At 37.5% G+C, this 21,309-nt stretch overlaps 1 protein-coding gene across 2 annotated transcripts in view; it reads left to right on the top strand.

The window, feature by feature from the left end:
- The window catches only part of LOC138754139 (glutamine--fructose-6-phosphate aminotransferase [isomerizing] 1), a 113,536-nt gene that overhangs the window by 17,493 nt on the left and 74,734 nt on the right, over window positions 1-21,309 (top strand). For both annotated transcript variants that reach the window (XM_069917998.1, XM_069917997.1), the window contains exons 4-8: window positions 765-890; window positions 1,931-1,989; window positions 3,286-3,420; window positions 12,901-12,962; window positions 16,376-16,455. In XM_069917998.1, coding sequence (XP_069774099.1) covers window positions 765-890; window positions 1,931-1,989; window positions 3,286-3,420; window positions 12,901-12,962; window positions 16,376-16,455 — 462 coding nt within the window. The remainder of the gene's footprint in view (window positions 1-764; window positions 891-1,930; window positions 1,990-3,285; window positions 3,421-12,900; window positions 12,963-16,375; window positions 16,456-21,309) is intronic.

Below are 21,309 nucleotides of genomic sequence, written 5' to 3'. Positions count from 1 at the left end.
GTACATTGCCAACGTTTCAGGCTTGAGCCCTTCGCCAAGGTATGAGAGATGAGGAAGGGGGAGCACAGGCTGGAGGTAATAGGTGGATAAGGGAGGGAGGGCATACCAGCAAATGGGGTGGGGGGGGGATTGGGAAATGGCTGAATGGAGAAAGAAGGAATTGAGAGCTGGAAGAGAGGGAGAACGGGCAGAAACCAGAGAATTCAATGTTAAATCTATCTGTTTGGAGTGTGCCAGACAGAAAATTAGAATAAAGGTTGCATATCCAAAAATCTGACTTTTAAATGGTAATAGCATGGAATTGTAAATGATCCTCTGTTGAGAAGCAATACGAAGTCTGAGGCACTGAATTCCTGTGAAAGTAACATAGTTCCTCTGTGCTTTGAAGTAGACAAGGGTAGGATGTAACACAATCTAACTACTCGATAGAAAACATTGAATGCTTTGGAAGTATTAATACACACTGGCCACATTTTCTACCAACCGCAGAGGAGAATGAGTTGGATTATTGCCCAGAGGTTGGATTCACTGAGGCCCATAATCCCTTGCCCTCTTCTGTGAAATTGATTTGTTTTAAAGTGTTGGGCAAAATTTTTTGTTTGTCAGTTGATTCTTGAGTTTCTTGTGTGCTCATATTAATTCCAAACTTGTGTGCTCAGCCCTTGTATCAGCCAGAATAGAAACTTTTAAAGCTGTCACTCAGTTTGTTCTTGCAAATGGAACTACTCAGATTTTTTATTGTCATAATGACTGTTTGTTTTCAGAGCAAGACTCCATAGATTTGGACATTGATTTTGAAGTACATCTTGGAATTGCACACACGCGTTGGGCAACTCATGGTGTTCCCAGCTCAGTCAACAGTCATCCACAACGCTCTGACAAGAACAACGGTAAGTTTAGACTTGAATTGATCAATCAACTCCTTGAGGATGCTGTAGCTGTGTCTTTGCAAGGTTACTTGCGTCTGCATGTTTTATCCCTACCCTTATAACTTTTTCTGTCAGAAGACCACATCTTTTACAATATGTGGAGTCATTAAGTCATTTAGACCAAATAAAGCAGGTATGTTTTCCCCGTGTCTACCTGGATTTCCTCTAAGTGTTTTGGTTTCCTCCCACCCTTCAAAATATACAGGGGTGTGGATTAATTGGGGTATTTGGGTGACATAGGCTCGTGGGCCGGAAGGGCCTGTTACCATGCTGTATGTCTATACAGGTGCCGAACCTTTTATTTGGGACCAGACACCTGCTGTTGTTTGGAATCTTCCAGATTCATTTTGATTTCCATCCCCGAGTCATGCTGCCTTCTCTCTTCCACATCCCCCCCCACCACAAGTCGCGCTGCTGTCTCTTCCCCCCCCCAACGTTGCACTGCTGCCTCTCCAAAATTACACCCAATTAACCTACAACTCCATAGGTTTTTGAAAGGAAACTGCAGCAAACTGGATGAAACCCCCACATGTGGAACCTCCTTACAGACAGCATTGGATTTGAACCTGGGTCACTGGCACTGTAATAGGGTCACGCTAACTGTACCACCCATTACCTTGTTCGTTAACTTGAAATTATTTATTTCTAATTGAATTTCATATGCTTGCTGTTTTGGGCCATAAAAACATCCACTTTGGACCAGTTGGATAGAAATTGTCTTGCTTCTGAAGTTTACTTGATTCCATGAGCTTTAATTTTGACTATCATTCTGTGATGTCAAACCTTGTCAGATGCTTTCTATTACTTCAATTACATGAAAACGAATTAGGTTGGTTTCTTTCATGGCTTACGCTTTACTTAGCTTCCCTGGGTGTTCAAAATTCTCAAAAGTGATCGGTCGGTCACTCTTTCATTCAGTAGTTGTCATCTTTCTTAGATTTACAAGAGTTGCTTAAATAATGATGTCGAGATAAATAACTATGTACTTTGTCCTTTTTCAGAGTTCATTGTTATTCACAATGGCATCATTACGAACTACAAAGACCTGAAGAAGTTTCTGGTGAGTACATAAAGAGTAGTTAAAGCTTTTTTTTTTGTGGATTCATAGTTTCGTATTATGAGGGAAAGAGAGTGACAGAGAATCAAGTTTATTGCCATCTGATTGTACAAGTACAACCTGACGAAACAATGTTCTTCAGTCTTCAGTACAAAACATGCAGACCCACAACAGGAAATAACACACATACAAAGAGACAATATATGTGCAGGACAAATATTTTATCTGAACAAATAAATACTGTTTTGTACAAATGGGTATCTCGGATGGTTAGTGTGAGTAGTTTTTTTAAATGTTGAATAAACATTTGAATGATTCCATACCATTTCAACCACCCCAGTTTATTTGCTGCCTTTAACAGTCAAACAGTGTGAATGTTTGCATTACTGTTGCTTCATTGACATAGAGGCATGGTTAACTCTATTAGGCATATCGGATGCATTTAATAGTTCAAATAGCCATTCATCTTTTGTTAAAAAGTGCTGATGTTTGCCCCAAAACTGAACTCTTTCGATTTCAAGCCTTTCACTCAAGTAGATTTTAAGAAGAGTTTTCTTTGTCCAATAAGCTGGTGAAAATATGAGAAATGTGGTCATTGAAACTTCAAAGCCTGCAAATATGTCATTGTTTGACCAAGGCAGAGAATGAACTTGTGAAGAATTACATATTCTAACAATTTCAAGTAGAAAATAATTTTGAGAAAAGGGCATGAAATACTCTTTACTGCCCCAAAAAGACAGATAACCCACTGCAGTTTCACTGTCATCATCCAGAGATCTGTCCCAACAGCAGCTATCAAAAGTTCATTTAATTGCGTAGTATTTGTCTTCTAATTCTGGCAACTGCAGCACAGTTCAAAATTCCTATCTTCCTGCCTTTGGGATGATAAGCTGACGCTGCACAACATCACACAGCTCATGAGGCTTGTTTCCCCTGTTTTCTATTTGTAAGCATTTATATCAGTTTCTCCAAGATATAAAATTATGAGGGCCACAGACAGGCTTTTTCTATTGAGGTTGGGTAAGGCGAAAACTAAAGGACATGGGTGAAAGGTGAAATATTGAAGTGGAACTTTAGGGGGTCCTTTTCAGTCAGAGGGTGATGAAAGTGTGGAACAAGCTGCCAGTGAAAGTGGTGGATGGGGGTTTGATTTCAACATTGAAGAGAAATTTGGATAGGAGGGGTTTGGAAGGCTGCAGTTAGATTGGGACGGCGGGAAAAATAGTTTGGCTTGGACAAGATGGGCTGAAAGGGCCTGTTTCTCTGCTCTCGTGTTCTATGGTATCTCTTTCATTGCAGGAAAGCAAAGGTTATGAATTTGAATCTGACACTGACACGGAATCTATTGCAAAGCTGGTCAAGTACATGTATGACAACCGTGAGAACGACAACATCAGCTTTGCCACCCTGGTGGAGAGGGTCATACAACAACTGGTAACATTTTCAATCAATTTTTTTTACCCAGGTTTTGCATGTAACTTAAAACGAGTAACATTCAAAGGGTATTAGATCACTATTAATCTATCCTTTCAAACTTACAAACAGGCACTTTAAATTTTGTAGAATTAATAACCCTTATTGTTTTGCAAACAGAAATTAATTTTTGACTTGTTGTAATTTTCTTCATCATCAATCGTTTTTTTTCCTTTTAAGTTAACAAATTCGACATTGGATTATGTTGTTTCAAAATATCCCTCATGGCATTGTTGAAACAGGCATCATTTTATCTTGAATTCTGTTTTCCCTTTTTCTTGTTGGTCTTTTCCTATTTTGTTTTTATTCTCCTGTTTTCACTAGCTTTTTTGACAACTTTTTACTCCTGCAATTATTTTCTGATGATCTGGAAGATAATTATTCAATGATGGTTAAGATTCTGTTCTTGCTTCTGTGGTTCTGATAAATTCTACTTACCCATTAATTTTTTAATTAAATTTTTAAAATTTAAACATACAGCACAGTAACAGGCCATTTCAGCCCACGAGTCCGTGCCCTTTACACCCAATTAACCTACACCCCCAGTACATTTGAAAGGTGAGCCCCTGGTGAAAACCCACACAGACACGGGGAGAATTTACAAATTCCTTACAGTCAGTGCAGCGACACCAACCATGCCACTCAATTACATTTTTCTGTGTTTTGTCATTTCTAAGATGCAAATGTACAAAGTATGACTACATTCTATCAGCACAATTTTGTTTGCTCACTGAACCTTGGATTTGTCCAGCGCTGGATTCTGTTTGACCTGTTATAATATATTGCTACTAGTTTTTCTGGTCCTGTTAGAGAGTGAATTCTCAACCCATCTTTAGTAAAGTTTTTGGTTTTGGTACCTGTCTACATCTTCCTCAAACCTTGATGAAGGGCTCAAGCCCAAAATGTTGGATAGGTATCTTTTTCTTTGCTTTTTAAATACTCTGTTTGACCTCCTGAGTTTTCCAGTATTGTGCTTTTACTTCAGTCACGGTGGTTGCAGAATTTCCTGCTTTACTTCAATAATATTATTCCTCTCGGAATTCATTCTAAGTGGGACAAAAAAAAGTTGTTTACACTTACAATTTATCAGCATTATATTTGTCAAAGCACTTTTGACTCTGAACCAAAGATTTATAGGTTCCAAGTCCAACTTAGAATAACAAGAATACAATCTTCCTTCTCCAAAAAGAAACTTTTTAAAAAAACTTTATTTATTCGTTCAAAAAACAAATAATATATGACATATACAGCAATTAAACATGAACATTTTTTTATATATATATAAGAAAAGAAAAGATCCCCCCCCCTTCAGCCAACTCTCCTAAGGAGAGCCATAAAATAAAAAGAAAGAATATTTAAAAAAAAGTTAAATACACAAATTAAAATCTAATTAATATTAATATAAAATATTCTGAGATTAACAACCACTTATTAATAAAAAAATTATAATTATCATGTGAAACAAACGTAATTTTTTTCCATTATTAAACAATATTTCATCTCATTATTCCATCAATTAATATCAATCATATTTGTATCTTTCCACGTACTAGCAATTTTTTTCGCTACGGATAAAACTAAATATACAAAAGCAAGCTGAAACTTATCTAATCCCAAGCCTTTCAGAGGTTGCAAACGACCCAATAAAAATACTGTTGGATCTAAAACTATTTTAATCTTACACAGATATTCTAAAAACGATTGAATTTTCTTCCAAAAAGATTGTATATGTATACATGACCAAACAGCATGAAAAAAAGTTCCAACCATATCACCACATCTAAAACACAAATCTGATTCATTAAAACCATTTTTTAATTTTTCAGGTGTCAAATATAGTTGGTGTAAAAAATTGTAATTAATCATTCCATAACGTACATTTATCAATCTAGTTACACTATCATAACAGATATCTAACCAATCATCTTCAGAAAAAAATAAAACCAATATCCGCTTCCCATTTAATTTTAGATCTATCCCAACCATCCTGTAATATTTGATACATAAATGAAATATAACCCTTCTCTGGTACCTTCATAAGAGAAGTCTCAAATTTAGTCATTTTAGGTAAAATCGTCTCTCTACCAAACATACATTTTACCAAAGATCGAATTTGATAATAAAGAAATAAAGAATTCTTATCAATACCAAAATCTTCCCTCATCTGATTAAAAGATAAAAACTTACCCTCCTTAAAACAATCTCCCAAATTTTTCACACCTTTAAATCTCCAATGCAATGAACTTTGATTATGATTGAAAAAGAAATAAGTTGATTATTATACAACGGAGTCAAAGCCAATAATTTACCCCTAGAACCTATCATTTTATTTTTCTTTATCCATAACTTCATTAAATGTTTTAGTATAGGCACATTATATTGTGTAACAAATTCATATTCCACCTGAACAAAAACTGATGTATTTCAAATTCAGAAATATTTGCCGTCTCAATTTTAGCCCAACCAGGAGGCTGTACCAAATCCATCAATGAACTAATAAATTTAAGTTGGGCTGCCTCATAATAATTTTGAAAATGTGGTAAATGTAATCCCCCTAACTCATATTTCCAAGTTAATTTATTCAAAGCTACTCTCAAAAATTTACCCCTCCATAAAAACTCCCTAACCATTCTATTTAAATCTCAAAAAAAATTTTTATCAAGTAAATACAGAATAGATTGAAACAAATATTGTATACACGGAAAGGTATTCATCTTAATTGTATTTATCCTTCCCATTAAATTAATAGGTAAATCTTTCCATTTAATCAAATCAGTTTTCATTTTTTACATTAACAGAACATAATTTAATTTATATAAAGATTGATAATTAACATTCAAAATTATACCCAGATATTTAATTTGATCAGTCCATTTCAAATTAATAATATTCTTATAAACTGAATAATCTCCTTCACTTACCGGTAATATTTCACTTTTATCCCAATTAACTTTATATCCAGAAAGACATCCATATTGTATTAAACATTCCTTCAAATGCAAAAGTGACTGAGCTGGGTTTATTAAATACACCAATAAGTCATCAGAAAATAGATTAATTTTATACTCCTCATCTAAAACTTTCATACCTTGTATCTGTGTATTTTGTCTTAACAACTGTCCAAAAAGAAACTTGAACTCAGCGGGTTAGGCAGCGTCCGTGGATAGAAATGGCCAATCAACTTTTCAGACTGGGAACTTTTATCGATGCTAAAGTAGGAAGGGGTGATACCAAGTTTATCAAGCAAGGAGAAAACTGGGGAAAGGCCAAGAGGTGATATGGTATTGGACAGAAGTTGGGAGAAGTGGAGAGACCAGGTTAAAGTAAGATTGTAAAAGAAGGAATGGTGGGGGCCAGCTGAAATTGGAATGATTATTTTCATACTTTTGGGTTTGAATCTGTTCATGAGGATTATAATGTGTTGCTCCTCAAGTTTAAGTTTAGCTTCAGCTTGGTGAGTCATTGAATAGACATGTGGGAATGGTTCGGGCAAGTTCCAGCTTCCACCTACAGGGAGAGTGCAGGTTTAAGCATCATTCTTCTAAACAATCTAGCTTAACTGTGCAGTTTAAATTTAGACATAGAACATGGTAAGAGGCCATTTCAGCCCAAGAGTCAGTGCTGCCCAATTTACATCCCATTAACCTGCACCCTGGTGCGTTTTGAATGGTGGGAGGAAACTGGAGCTCCCAGAGAAAGCCCACACAGACACGGGGAGAATGTACAAACTAACTGCAAACAGCGCGGGACTCGAAGCCCAGAACCTTATCGCTGGCGCTGTAAAGGCATTGTCTAACCGCTATGCCAACCTTGCTGCCCCAGTTCTCAAGTGCTGCATTGTCAAAGGTGCCAGCTTTGGCTGAGATGTTAAACCACTCTGCCTATTCAGGTGAATATAAAAAAAAAACCTCTCAGGACACCAATCAGGAAAAACTAGTGCCACTCCACCAGCATCTTGACCAGTTCCTAGGCTTCAGTCACGAATACCAAATTAATTAGTCACGGACTCCAGTTGTTGTTTGTGAGATCTTGATTTCACTCCTCTTTCCTGTATTGAGAAATTACTATACAGTACTCTGGGCAATCCTGAAGTAAAAGGCACTGAAAAATTAAATATCTTTGCATTTATTGGATGAAACACTACTGTGGAAAAGTGAGATCCAATTGTTATCTTGATGTTTAGTTTTACTTATTATCCAAGAACCTCTAATCTCTCAACTGCATTCAAAATGCTCATAAATATCTGGGAAGGGTTGGGGGGGGGGGGGGGTGAATCATATTTTCAGAAAGAATTTGATATTAAAAAGCTGGATTCCAAATTAAGAACACAATTATTATTTTTTAAATTAAATTTAAATTGGTCTATGCCACCCAATTGACCTACAACTCCCATTACATTTTTTTGAACGGTGGGAGGAAATTGAAGCATCCAGAGGAAACTCGCACAGACATGGGGAGAACGTATAAACTCCTTGCAGACAGTGCGGATTTTGAGCCTCGGTCTTGATTGCTGGCGCTGTAACCTGTGAGCTAACTGCCCTGATTGTGGTGAGGGAAAATATGTTAGAATGGATTGAACATTGGTGATCAATAGAAGACCAAGAGTCTGAATGAATAAGCCTCTTCAGGCTGTGAAAGTACACAACCAGCAAACTTCCCCAAGGATCACTTTTGAGCTCTCAGTTAAATTAATGGCTTTGAGATTGAGGTGGAAGTATTTAAGCTTGCTGATGCAAGGAAATAAGTGGGAGGATATTAGGACTCGGGTAGGTGAACAATTGGAAACTTGGCAAAGGGGAATTGGATGGTCATTCATTTCTGTGACAGGAATCTAGAAGCAGAGTATAATCTAAATGGAATAAAGACGACATGGCCTGTTTCCGCTCCGTAAATGGTTATATGGTTATAAACTATCGATGAGCAAAATTTAGAGAAGTCTAGATACAGTAAAACCCCCTGGTATCCAGCACCTGTGGGGATTTGATATGCCTGATAAATGGTTGCTTAAGGTTGCATGATTGGCAAACTAATTGCTGGGGGCACCAATTTTAATCTTTTTCTTAACTTTATTTATTCGTTCAAAATACAGATAATAAGTAACATATTTAACAATAAAGCGTGAACGTTATATTTTATATATATTAAAAAAAAGGAAAGAAAATCCCCCCTCTTTCAGCCAACTCTCCAAAGGAGAGCCATAAAGAAAAAAGAAAAAAAAATAAAGAAAAGTAAAGCATACATATTAAAATCTAGTCAATATAAATCAAAATGTAAATATTCTGAATATAACAACCACCTATTAATTAAAAAAAGCTATAGTTATCCGTGATACATATGTAATTTTTTCCATTATTAAACAATATTTCATCTCATTATGCCAAAAGTCTCAAATTTAATCATTTCAGGTAAAATCATATCTCTACCGAACACATGTTTTACCAAAGATCGAACTTGATAAAAATACGCTTACGCTTAATCGGACTGTTTAAATCCCGAACATTAAAAGTAGCAAACTTCAACTTTGACATATCCACTAATATTAATAAAAACTAATAATATCAATATATAAAGACTCAGATCAACGTAAATAGGCCCTCCAATAGGAGAAAAAGAAACCACAAATTAAAGTCTAAATAAAATGAAAATAAAAGAAAGATAAAAAGAAAAAAAAAACAAAAAAAACTACCGAAAGGTAGTAATCCCTAAACAAAAGTTGGGTGTGGATCACCCATCAGTGGCTGATGACTAGTAGAACATAGAGCAAATTTCTCTCTCCCCAGCCAAACAAAGAATAACAACAAGATATCATAATGACATAAAAATAAAATAAAAATAAAAAAGTTCTTCTATTCATCCAAGAAATTCCAGACTCGGCGACCCCATTTCAAGGAAACGGACTCTTTCCATTCCCATTTCTGCCGTTTCTTCCATTTCCAGAACAACCAGATTTTTCTTTAGGAGACAATGGTGGGCTACGTCTTTGTCCTCTTACATCTGGCAACGAGTCAGCGAAACTCATTGCTTCACACTCATTCTCAAAAAACCGAAATTGAAAGTCTCCACAAAACACCTTCAACACTGCCGGATAGCGAAAAGTAGACTTATAACCTTTACACTACAAAACTTCTTTAACTGGATTAAATCGACGCCGACGCTGAATAACCTCTTGACTCAAATCAGGATAGAAAAAAACTCTACTATTCTGAATCATTAACGGAGCTTGTCGTGGTCTCACGTTTTGCACTGCTAAATGAAGTATCGTTTCTCTGTTCAAATAATTCAAACATCGAATTATCACGGGTCTCGGTGGTTGACCAGGCAGAGGTCTTCTTCTTAAGGCTCTATGAGATCTTTCCAATACCAGACCCCCACAGAAAAATTCCTGCCCCAGTGTTTGTGGAATCCATTCAGTAAAAAAACGAAGAGGATCTTGTTCTTCCATACCTTCTGGCAAACCAACAATCTTCACACTATTCCTTCTACTTTGATTCTCCAAATAATCTACTTTCCTCTCTAACTCCCTCTCACGTTCTCGCAATTCTTTAACGGATTCTTCCACCTCCAACACTTTTTCTGTATTAGAAGCCACTTGTTGACATTTCAAAAAAGCAGCCTGAAATTGTTTAAAATCCTCACAAGATGCTTCCACACGTATTTTAACTGTATCCAGTTCCAAACTGAGCCTCTGAGACATTTCATTCAGCATAAGCTGAATGATAAGGCTTAGCTGTTTACCATTGTAATTCAGAAAAGCTCAGCCCTGCTTTCTCTTGCGTAGTGGCAGAACCAGCTAACTGCAGCTCCTGCTGCATCTCAACAACAGGCAGTTTAACAGTTTTACTGCGGGTCTGGACTCCCAGCGACGGCACCCCGACTTCCTCAGGGGGTCGATGCTGGTCTCCCCCTGCAACCCGTTGTTGCTTCAAAAACTTACAAAAAAGACCAAAATATTCAGATTGGAGTATATCCTGGGGTATTTCAATCAATGGAGTCATCTTCTTGCGTGCTCCCTCCGTTAAAGTTGGCAGGCTGCCAGAATCAGGATCCATATCGGGGGCACACGCACCTTCCTTCTGAGAACGGGTAATTCCAGCGAGGTCCTTCTCCTGGTGAGTAGTAGTCATTTTTTCAGCTCCCACAGGCAATCTCTGTGGTTTAGGCTTGAAAGAAAGCAAACCTGAAGTTGTAGCAGACTGTTTAGGCTCTAAATCTTCAACACTCCGAAAATGTAGTTTCTTCTGTTTTTGAGGTTTAATCTTTTTACCATTAATAGCCATAACAATTCCTTGATACTTTAAACTAAGTTTTAAAAAATTTAAACCTGAAAACAAAGAGTTAAAAACGGGTTCTTAAAAGTTTGGCCAGAGAAGTCGAGATTACACGTCTAGACTCTATGCCATCTTGCCACGCCCCTCACCAATTTTAAACTTCTGGATTTTTAAACTATTTTCAGAGATTTTTTTTGCCAGTTGTTTGAGGCTACTGATTGCTAGAGTTCCAGATAATGGGGATTCTTACTGTATTCTGTATTGGATAGATGTTGAGATGCTGGTAGGAGGATAATTTTGAATGTAAATGCAAGTAGGCTTTTCCCACTGAGATTAGAGGAGATACAAGAAAGAGGTCCATGGGTGAAGGGTGAAAGGGGGAAGTTTATGGGGGAACATTAAGGGGAATTTCTTCATAGGGTGGTGGGAATAAGCTGCCAGCTGCACTGGAGAATGCGGGCTCGATTTTAACCTTTAAGAAAAATTTGGACAGGTACATGAATGGGAAGGTTATAGAGGGCTGTGGACTAGGTGCTGGTCAGTGGGACCAGGCAGAATAATAGTTTGTTCTATGGAGAGAAAATTGGGAAATGTTTGTTTAAACCTGAGGTATGCAGAAACCAGACAGAGATTGAAAACTTCCTGGAATTTTCTACCCCAAAGGGTTGTGGAGGCTAGATGATTGTGAATATTTAGATTAATTTTGAAAGGTGAAGAAATTGTGGGCATCTTCACAGAAGAGCAGAGTAGTCATCGTCATATTGAATGGTGGGACAGGCTTGAGGGACTCCTATTATCTTGTGTTCTTGTATGGTCTGGATTTTGTCTGGAAGAAAGTAAAGTTATAATTTAATGGCATTATAACTTTTCTTCTGATTAAACACTTTTAGTTCTATCCAGGCTGAAACATGAATCCAATAGTTAAAAACATTACAACAATTTGGTTCTCACGATTTACAAATTAGAAACCATATCCAGTTCACTGACTGCAAGGCAGATGTATTGGGACCCATGTAAGTTTATCCGCTGTCTCAAGACCACAAGTACAGTTAAGCCAACACTCATATGGGCTTGAAGCAACACGAGTTTGAATCCACTACTCTGTAAAGTTGTACATTCTTCCTGTGTCTGTGAGGGTTTCTTCTGGGTGCTTCAGTTTCTTCCCACCCTCCAAAAACACATGGTGTTTGCAGGTTAATGGGTATTTGGGGGTATTGCAGCTTGTGGGATGGATCTATTTCCGTACGGTCTCTCTAAATTTAATTTTAAAAATGTAATTAAAATCCTTATTTTAATAAAGAGTTCCACAAGTACAATAAATTACCTTTCCTGCTTCAGATGCAAGATACATCAAACTTACCAGCAACAAGATGACTATAATTAACACAAAAGAAGAGAAAAAAGACAGTAAATGCAAAAGAAAAGCAAAAAAATTAAATTTATCATCTCCATAAGTCAATGAAATTTTGTGGAAAATTCCAGTATATTTTCTCCTTGAGTAAAAAGAAGCAAGTTTGTCTGTTGTTATTTCACAAGGACTTTGTCTTGTGATTTTAAAATTTGTGAAAATTTATTTGCAGTTACAACATGGCTCAAGCCAATTCCAGCCATTGGAGAACATATAACCATATAACAGTTTACAGCACGGAAACAGGCCATGTCGGCCCTTCAAGTCCGTACCCGTGTCGCTCAATTATACCCAATTAACCTACAATCCCCGTACATTTTTTTTGGTGGGTGGGAGGAAACTGGAGCAGCCGGGGAAAACCCGCACAGGTCTCGGAAACAAATCACAGTTAGAAGTAAATTGACAGTGCAATCATTGAGAATGTAGTCCTCATTGAATATTTGTTATCCTAGTGAGGTTTGTGATATGATCAAGGGTCCCCTTTTATAACATTGCATGATAAGATTTCCCTTTTATTCATATGAAAAATACTGAGCACACTTTATGCTTTTTTAAAAATGTAGCACCACCCAAATGTTCCTGGCAAACCCAATTATGTTGTCGTCAATGAGATCTTATTTTCAATTCAGTTTCACTCTTTTGTATAACATTTATCAAACTTGGAATAACAAAAGCAAAGTGTAGGCGTCAAGTTGTTGTTCAGCTTTGATTAAACATTATGCTTTGTTTGATTTTACTCCTTTATGCTTGTGCTTTGTTTTGTAGGAGGGAGCTTTTGCTTTGGTATTGAAGAGCATTCATTACCCAGGTCAAGCTGTCTGCACCAGGTATGTGGTTTGACAATATTGAATAGAAGTCCAAAAATCTGGACTGCTTGGGGCTTGGAATGGTTCAGATTTTCCAGATTCTTGGACAGTAGTTTTAAAATTCAAATTTAAAGAGGAATAGAGTTGAACAGGTAAATTTTGATAGTTTATTCATTATCAAAACGAGCAGTTTAAAGAAAATTGAAGTGCATCTGTGGCACTTACGCATGCACACAAAAGCCCGCTAAATGTAAATAGTTGGAAGAACTTTTGTATATAGTCCAAATTCTTGGGTGGTCTGGATTTTTGGACTTCAACTGTATTAAGGAAAGACTGGATAGTTGCATGGTATGGACCGGGTGCTGGTCAGTGGGACAAGGAGGGTGGGGATTTGTTACGGCATGGACTAGTAGGGCCGAACTGGCCTGTTCTGTGCTGTAAGTGGTTATATGGTTAACCGAGGCAGTAATCAATTCTCTGACTTGCTGAAAATATGTTGTATCTTTCTCAATGAGCAGAAGGAACTAAAATGTTTGTTTCATATGTAAGAATAGTTCCTGTGGTGACGAATGTGTGGATCTTTAAATTTCAAACAATAATATGGCTGACATCATAGTAGAACATTCAAAGTATAGAGAGAAAGGCTTGATGATTGATAAAGGAACTGAACTGTGGATATTGAAGATGAGAACCAACCGAGGGGAAAAACTCTGAAATGACTACAACAGGAAGATGAGCAATTGGAAAACTGTTTCCTATGATTGAAAATAATGATTTAAGATTGATTTTTTTTTTGCCACTGAAGTTGATTATTTTGGTTCAGGATTTGTCTTGTAAAAAAAACAGTTCTGGTTTAGTTTTATTGCTCATATTTCCACCATTCAGGGCCCCAAACAGTCCTTCCAAATGAAGCAACAATTTCACTTTTCAATCTGCAGGGATCATCTACTGCATCCAGTGCTCTTGTTGTGGTCTACCCTGCATTGGAGAGACTGGGCACAGACTGCTTTGTTGAGCAGCTGTGCTCTGTCTGCCACTATAATGTGGCCACCCATTTCATTTCCCCATCCCATTCCCTTGACTGCCAGTCTGAGACCACCTGCAAATTGGAGGAACACCACTTCCAGTGTGAGCCCCCTCCAACCGGATGGCATTAGCATAGACTTCTTTGGCTTTCGTTAAACATACCACCACCCTCCCCCACCATCTCCTTCCCTGAGCTTGCTCTCTCTCCCCCTTTCCCTCTGTCTCCCTTCCCACAGACAAAATCAATTCTCATCTCTTCCTTTTTCAAATCCACAACACCTTTTATTGTGTGTGAACTCCTCCCTTTGCCAGCACTGTCTCTTCTGAGATTTCCTGCTTTTTGCCTATTATCTTGATGAAGGGCTCAGGCCCAAAAGATCAACAATATATCTTTATCTTCTATGGATGCTGCAAGACTGGCTGAGTTCCTCCAACATTTCTGCGTTTTTACTTATCTTAGGACTTAATCGGCCTCTTGAGTTGTGTGACTTGAGTACAATTTAAATTAAAAGAGACACATACTGGCCAGCAGGAGTATGACATCAGTTCAACATTCTCTCAATAGGGAATGCAGTATAGTACACTGCGATCAGGAAGGAAAAGGAGGAAGATTATCAAGGGAAAAGGCCAAGTACAGCACTTAGCTCACTAAGACAAGCAAAAAGTAACATGGCCACAGTTTAATGTAGAATATTAACAACAGCCTTTTAAATTAAAGATAACTTACCAACATAATTATCACAATATAGTGAATTACTTGGTTTTGGAGACACAGCAACGTATCATTAGCTTTCAAGATTTCTTAATTATTTTTGTACACATAGAGCACAGAAACAGACCCTTCCGCCCAACGAGCCCGTGCCGCCCAATTAATCTACAACCACCAGATACGTTTTGAATGGTAGTAGAAAACCAGAAAACGCCCCCCCCCCCCAGTGGAAAACCTACGCAGACACAGCGAGAACGTACAAACTCCTTACGGCGTGGGATTTGTACCCCGGTTCTGATTGACCACTTCAGTGCCATGCCAAAGAAACTTTCCCCATCAGGGTTTTCCAGATGATAAACTCTTTCTTTCAGGTCACCACAGAGTTCCTTTTTGTTTCCCTTATTTCAGCCATCTCCTCTTGTATGGACCACAAAGGCTTTGAACAGGCTGAATTAAGAATTCGCAACCCATCTTCAAAATGGGTTTTTTTCCACAAGCTTGCCAGCTTGTCCTGTTCCAGTCCCAGCTGCTGCTGAATTGTAGAACTGAATTCTCTCTCTCACTCAGAGAAAACCTCATGGCCCTCTTAGAACAGCAAATTGCACTCAGACCACGGCACCGGACCCAATCTTCTGAGTCCGTTCATCTGCTGCTTTCCAAAACAATAATCCATACTTCATAGCATGTCCAATTAACAGCTACTTGTGAAGTCCTTGTAGGCATTCTTCAAAGTTTTTGCAAAGGCACTTGGAGCCTGGACTGCCTGGCTTGAGCAGAGCTCTGGCATTTTAAATGAGATCTGTTTTGAAGTGTTTGTATGTGACCGACTCTAAAAGACCTGCCACAATTTATCTCCTTTAAAACATATCTATATACAATATAAAATATAACATCATCTGTCACAGTATGTATATACGTTTGTGCTGTAAGGTTAATCCTGCAGTGATTGAATTCATGACATTTACTCCTTATTTCCTGAAGCTAATGGTGTCAAATTTTCTCACTGTGTGGGCCATCTTAGACACATTGTTGTTCACATCAGCTAGGAATCAGAATTACCTTAAGAGCAGAAGGTTTATTCATAGAATTATACAGCTCAGAAACATGTCTACCGTAACTAGTCCCATATGCCTATGTGTGGCCAAAATCCCTCTGAACCTTTCCTCTCCACTTACCTGTCTAAATGTCTTATAAATGTTGTAATTATACTCAACTGCATTGCTTCCACATTCCGATTACCTTCAATGTGGAAAAGTTACCCTTCAAATTTAGTGGTTCTCAATCTTTTTCAGTATGCGGCACACCTGGCTTCCAGCCTAATATCCCATGGGCCACTAGTAGCAATGATGGAGTAATACATATAAGAAATACATCTTCATCTTAATTTAAAGTATTTTATTGAAAATATTTAAGGAAAAACAGCCAAATAAGCTATGATCCACTGGTTGAGATCCACCACTTTAAATCTAGAGGAAATGATGTCCTCTAGATGTATATGCACCCCGGGGAATAGACTGACCATTCATCTTATTCGTTTCCCTCATAATTTTATTTACATACCTAAAATCACCCCTCAGCTTCCTACACTCCAGGAACAAAAAACTAAGCCAATCCAATCTCTAGTTATGTATAAAATTTAAAAGTTATGTTTTTTCTTATTCAGAAACAGCAAGAAAATTAACGTGTTTCATCTCCACAGGCGTGGAGGCCCTTTACTTATAGGTGTACGAAGTGAGCATAGACTTTCAACTGACCACATCCCTGTACTGTACCGGTCAGGTAAGAAGCTGCCACCTTGTTCTAATTAAATGTGTTTTTGATATGAGATCCTGCAGAGACAATACTAACTAACGTCAGATCTCTCTCATTTTATATTCGAATCAGAAGAGTTTAATTTCTCTTGGGTATTTTTTTCGTAGTTTAGCGTGAACTAGCTGTCAGTCTGTGGCATTCTAACCAGATTTTGATTCTCATTTTTCTTTCCACTCCCTGTGGCCTGACTGGAAATGGGATGTTTTGTGCTGGGATGATAAACCTTATATTTAAACATGCTAATCTTTGACTAAACTTCACAGAATGATTTAGCATAGCGGTTAGCTCTATGCTGTTACAGCAGCAGAGGGTGGGGTTCAAATTTGACGTTGTCCATAAGGAATTGGTATTTTTTCCCCATGTCTGCATGAGTTTCCTCCAGGTCCTTCCATTACCTCCCACCCTTCAAAACATACAGGGGTTGTGTTTAGGTAGCATGGGCTGGTGGGCCAGAAGGGCCTGTTACCGTGCTATATATACATCTTAATTTTAAAAATTATACATAAAATATACATATTTGGAATTATTTATTCAGATACAGGATACTGTTCATTGACCTCACAGCCTGCAGGAAGAAGCTACTTACCAGCCTGGCAGTGTTGATTTTGGTACTCCTGTTCCTCCTTCCTGGATCAGGACTGCCATGGCAGGAAAGGGTCGTCAACATTTCCTTGAGCTCAATTTTAAACAATGTTGTTGAAAAGGGAAAGGGAGACCCCAGTGTTCTTCTCGACTGTTTTAACTTCTGATCTAATGCTTTGCAGCTCCCATGCCAGGCAATGATGCAGTCAGACAGAATGCTTTCAGCTGTGCTTCTGAAAGAACAAATAAATATCTCCGTGAGAGTCAGGAAAGGAAGATAAAAAGAGAAAACTGTCGGCTGCAACGTTGGTAGAAAGATACGTGCTTTAATAGGCACAATATGAAAGCTCCCTCAAAAATGACCAAGTTGACATGAAGTATTCCAGGATACTATTGGAAGTGGGAGGTGATAAAATAATGGATGAGATAAGCGCAGCAGAAAGAGAAAGGATAACGCAGAAAATCAAGTGGTTGTAGTTAAGAAATAGCAGAGGGCAGCAAGACGAGAGTTGTCCATTAGGCCATAAGATAGATGAGGAAAGCAAAGGTGTATTTTACAGGAATAATCACAGGGACTTGATTATAATCGAGACTGAGCAAACTAATTTAGCAGTAATAGTATGGAGAATAACAGATTCATGAAATCCATAAATCAGCGTGTTGAGGAACTAACAGGCCATTTTAGATCTGGTATTGACCCATGAGAATACCATCATTAAGGGGCCTTTAGTGGCCTTTAGAAACAGGTGATTGTATTTTATTTTAAGATTGGAATGATTCAGTTCGAACACAAATTGGGCTTATAAATCTAAACAAATAATGGTAGAATGAGATGTGAGTTAATAATAGAAACTTAATTCATCTGCAAAATACAATTCGTTCGGTGTGGTGGTTAGCACAACGCCTTTTCAGCGCCAGCAATCAGGACTGGAGTTTGAACCTCACGCTGTCTGTAAGGAGCTTGTAGTTCTCCCAGTGCCTGCATGGATTTCCTCCGGGGGGTCTATGGTTTCGTCCCACCCTTCAAAACATACCGGGGTTGTCGATTGATTGGTGTATTTGGGTGATATTTGGGCGAGCAGCAACCTCCTTTGAAGAAGACCGCAGAGCCCACCTCACTGACAAAAGACAAAGGAGGAAAAACCCAACCCCAACCAACCAATTTTCCCTTGCAACCGCTGCGACCGTGCCTGCCTGTCCCACATCGGACTTGTCAGTCACCAACGAGCCTGCAGCAGACGTGGATATACCCCTCCATAAATCTTCGTCTGCGAAGCCAAGCCAAAGAACTTATGGGCTGAAATAGCCCATTACCGTACTGGCTGACTAAGTTGTTTTTAATTAAATTTAAAATAAACAGCCAATGACTAACATCTAAAACAATATAAACCCACCTTTTTGAGGCTGAAAATCCCAATGGGAAATGTCGCCCATTTGTGGATAACAAGAAAATAAAGATAGAATTGGATCAAAGGCAAAAGCCTCTGTCATGCCAAAAGGAGCAGTAAGATTGAGGATTTGGAAAATAGCTGAATTCATCAAAAAGAGGCCAAGAAGCTGATAAGGAAATGGAAAGTAGAAAGCAAGACTAAACTAGCAACAACATTTAAAAAAAAATGTTAGATCAGAAGTTAAAACAGTCGAGAAGAACACTGGGGTCTCCCTTTCCCTTTTCTTTTTTTTTTTAAATTTTTTATTTTTCACACCATAAATCACAATAGCCATGATATACACTTTTTCTTTTCCACACATTTACAGTGACTTTTTCTCCCTCCCCCCTCCCTCCTCCCAAGCCACCCCCCCACCCCCCCCCCCCTCTCATCCATTTTAGGTATACAATCTAGATTGCATTAATTCAGTTAGACAATGTTGTCATTCAACAAAAATATACCAGAAATTCTACTGAGTCCATTCTTTTCTTTTCTTCTCCTTCCATCAACTTAGGTAATGTTTGCTCCCGGTAGGTTTTCGCTATTGTATTTAATGTAAGGCTCCCATACTTGTTCGAATATTTCAATATTATTTCTTAAACTATATGTTATTTTTTCTAATGGAATACATTTATTCATTTCTATATACCATTGTTGTATTTTCAAATTATCTTCCAATTTCCAGGTTGACATAATACATTTTTTTGCTACGGCTAGGGCTATCTTGACAAATCTTTTTTGTGCATCTTCCAAGTCAATTCCAAATTCTTTATTTTTTATGTTACGTAGGAGAAAGATCTCTGGATTCTTTGGTATATTGTTTTCTGTTATTTTATTTAATATCTGATTGAGATCATCCCAAAATTTTTCTACTCTCTCACATGTCCAGATTGCATGAATTGTTGTTCCCCTTTCTTTTTTACATCGAAAACATCTATCAGATACTGTTGGGTCCCATTTATTTAACTTTTGCGGTGTAATGTATAGTCTGTGTAACCAATTATATTGTATCATACGCAGCCTCGTATTTATTGTATTTCTCATCGTTCCAGAGCATAACTTCTCCCATGTTTCCTTTTTTATCTTTATATTTAAATCTTGTTCCCACTTTTGTTTAGTTTTACCATTTGTTTCCTCGTTCTCCTTTTCTTGCAGTTTAATATACATATTTTTTATAAATCTTTTGATTAACATTGTATCTGTAATCACATATTCAAGGTTACTTCCCTCTGGTAAACTCAAGTTGCTTCCTAATTTATCTTTCAAGTAGGATCTCAGTTGGTAATATGCCAGCGCTGTATCTCCAGTTATATTGTACTTATCTCTCATTTGTTCAAAGGATAAGAATCTACTTCCTGAAAAACAATTTTCTATTCTTTTAATCCCTTTTTTTTCCCATTTTCTAAAGGCAAGGTTGTCTATTGTAAAAGGGAGTAGCTTATTTTGCGTCAATATTAGTTTTGGTATTTGGTAATTTATTTTATTTCTTTCTACATGAATCTTCTTTCATATATTGAGGAGATGGTGTAATTCTGGAGAAGTTCTATGTTGTACCAATTTTTCGTCCCATTTATATAATATGTGTTCAGGTATCTTTTCCCCTATTTTATCTAATTCTAGTCTCGTCCAGTCTGGTTTTTCCCTTGTTTGATAAAAATCTGATAGGTACCTTAATTGTGCGGCTCTATAATAATTTTTGAAGTTTGGCAATTGTAAGCCTCCTTGTTTATACCATTCTGTTAATTTATCTAGTGCTATCCTCGGTTTCCCCCCTCTCCATAAAAATCTCCTTATTATTTTCTTTAACTCTTTGAAGAATTTTTCTGTCAGTTGTATTGGCAATGCCTGAAATAAGTATAGTATCCTTGGAAAAATGTTCATTTTAATACAGTTTATCCTTCCTATCAGTGTTAGTGGTAGCTCTTTCCAATGCTCTAAATCGTCCTGTAATTTTTTCATTAGTGGATTGTAATTGAGTTTATATAATTGGCCTAGATTTTTGTTTATTTGCACACCTAGGTATCTTATTGCCTGCGTTTGCCATCTGAATGGGGATTCCTCCTTAAATTTTGAGGAATCCGCGTTATTCATAGGCATTGCTTCACTTTTATTTTCGTTTATCTTGTATCCCGACACTTCTCCATATTCCTTCAATTTCTTATATAGTTCTTTTATTGATAGTTCTGGTTCTGTTAAGTACACTATCACATCATCCGCAAACAGACTGATTTTATATTCCCTGTCTTTTATTTTTATTCCTTTTATATTATTATCTCTTCTTATCGATTCTGCTAGTGGTTCTATAGCTAGCGCAAACAATAATGGTGATAGTGGGCATCCCTGCCGCGTTGACCTGCTTAAGTTAAATTGCTTTGATACATGTCCATTTACTGTCACTTTCGCTAACGGTCCCTCATATAATGCTTTAATCCAATTAATAAACTTCTCCGGTAAACTGAATTTTTGCAATACTTTGAACAAGTAATTCCATTCTACTCTGTCGAAGGCCTTCTCTGCGTCTAAAGCAACTGCTACTGCCGGTGCTTTATTTCCTTGTACTGCATGAATTAAGTTAATAAATTTACAAATATTGTCTGTTGTGCGTCTTTTTTTGATAAATCCAGTTTGGTCTAAATTTACCATTTTCGGTACCTGTTCTGCTAATCTGTTCGCTAATAGTTTAGCTATTATCTTATAATCTGTGTTTAGCAGAGATATTGGTCTATATGACGCTGGTGAGAGTGGATCTTTCCCTTGTTTTAGTATCACTGTAATTATTGCTGTTTTACATGAATCTGGTAAGTTTTGT

This window comes from Narcine bancroftii, chromosome 2 (genome assembly GCF_036971445.1).
Source record: "Narcine bancroftii isolate sNarBan1 chromosome 2, sNarBan1.hap1, whole genome shotgun sequence".
Taxonomy (NCBI): domain Eukaryota; kingdom Metazoa; phylum Chordata; class Chondrichthyes; order Torpediniformes; family Narcinidae; genus Narcine; species Narcine bancroftii.
Note: the sequence above shows the minus strand (reverse complement) of the source record. Positions and strands in the feature narration are given on the sequence as shown.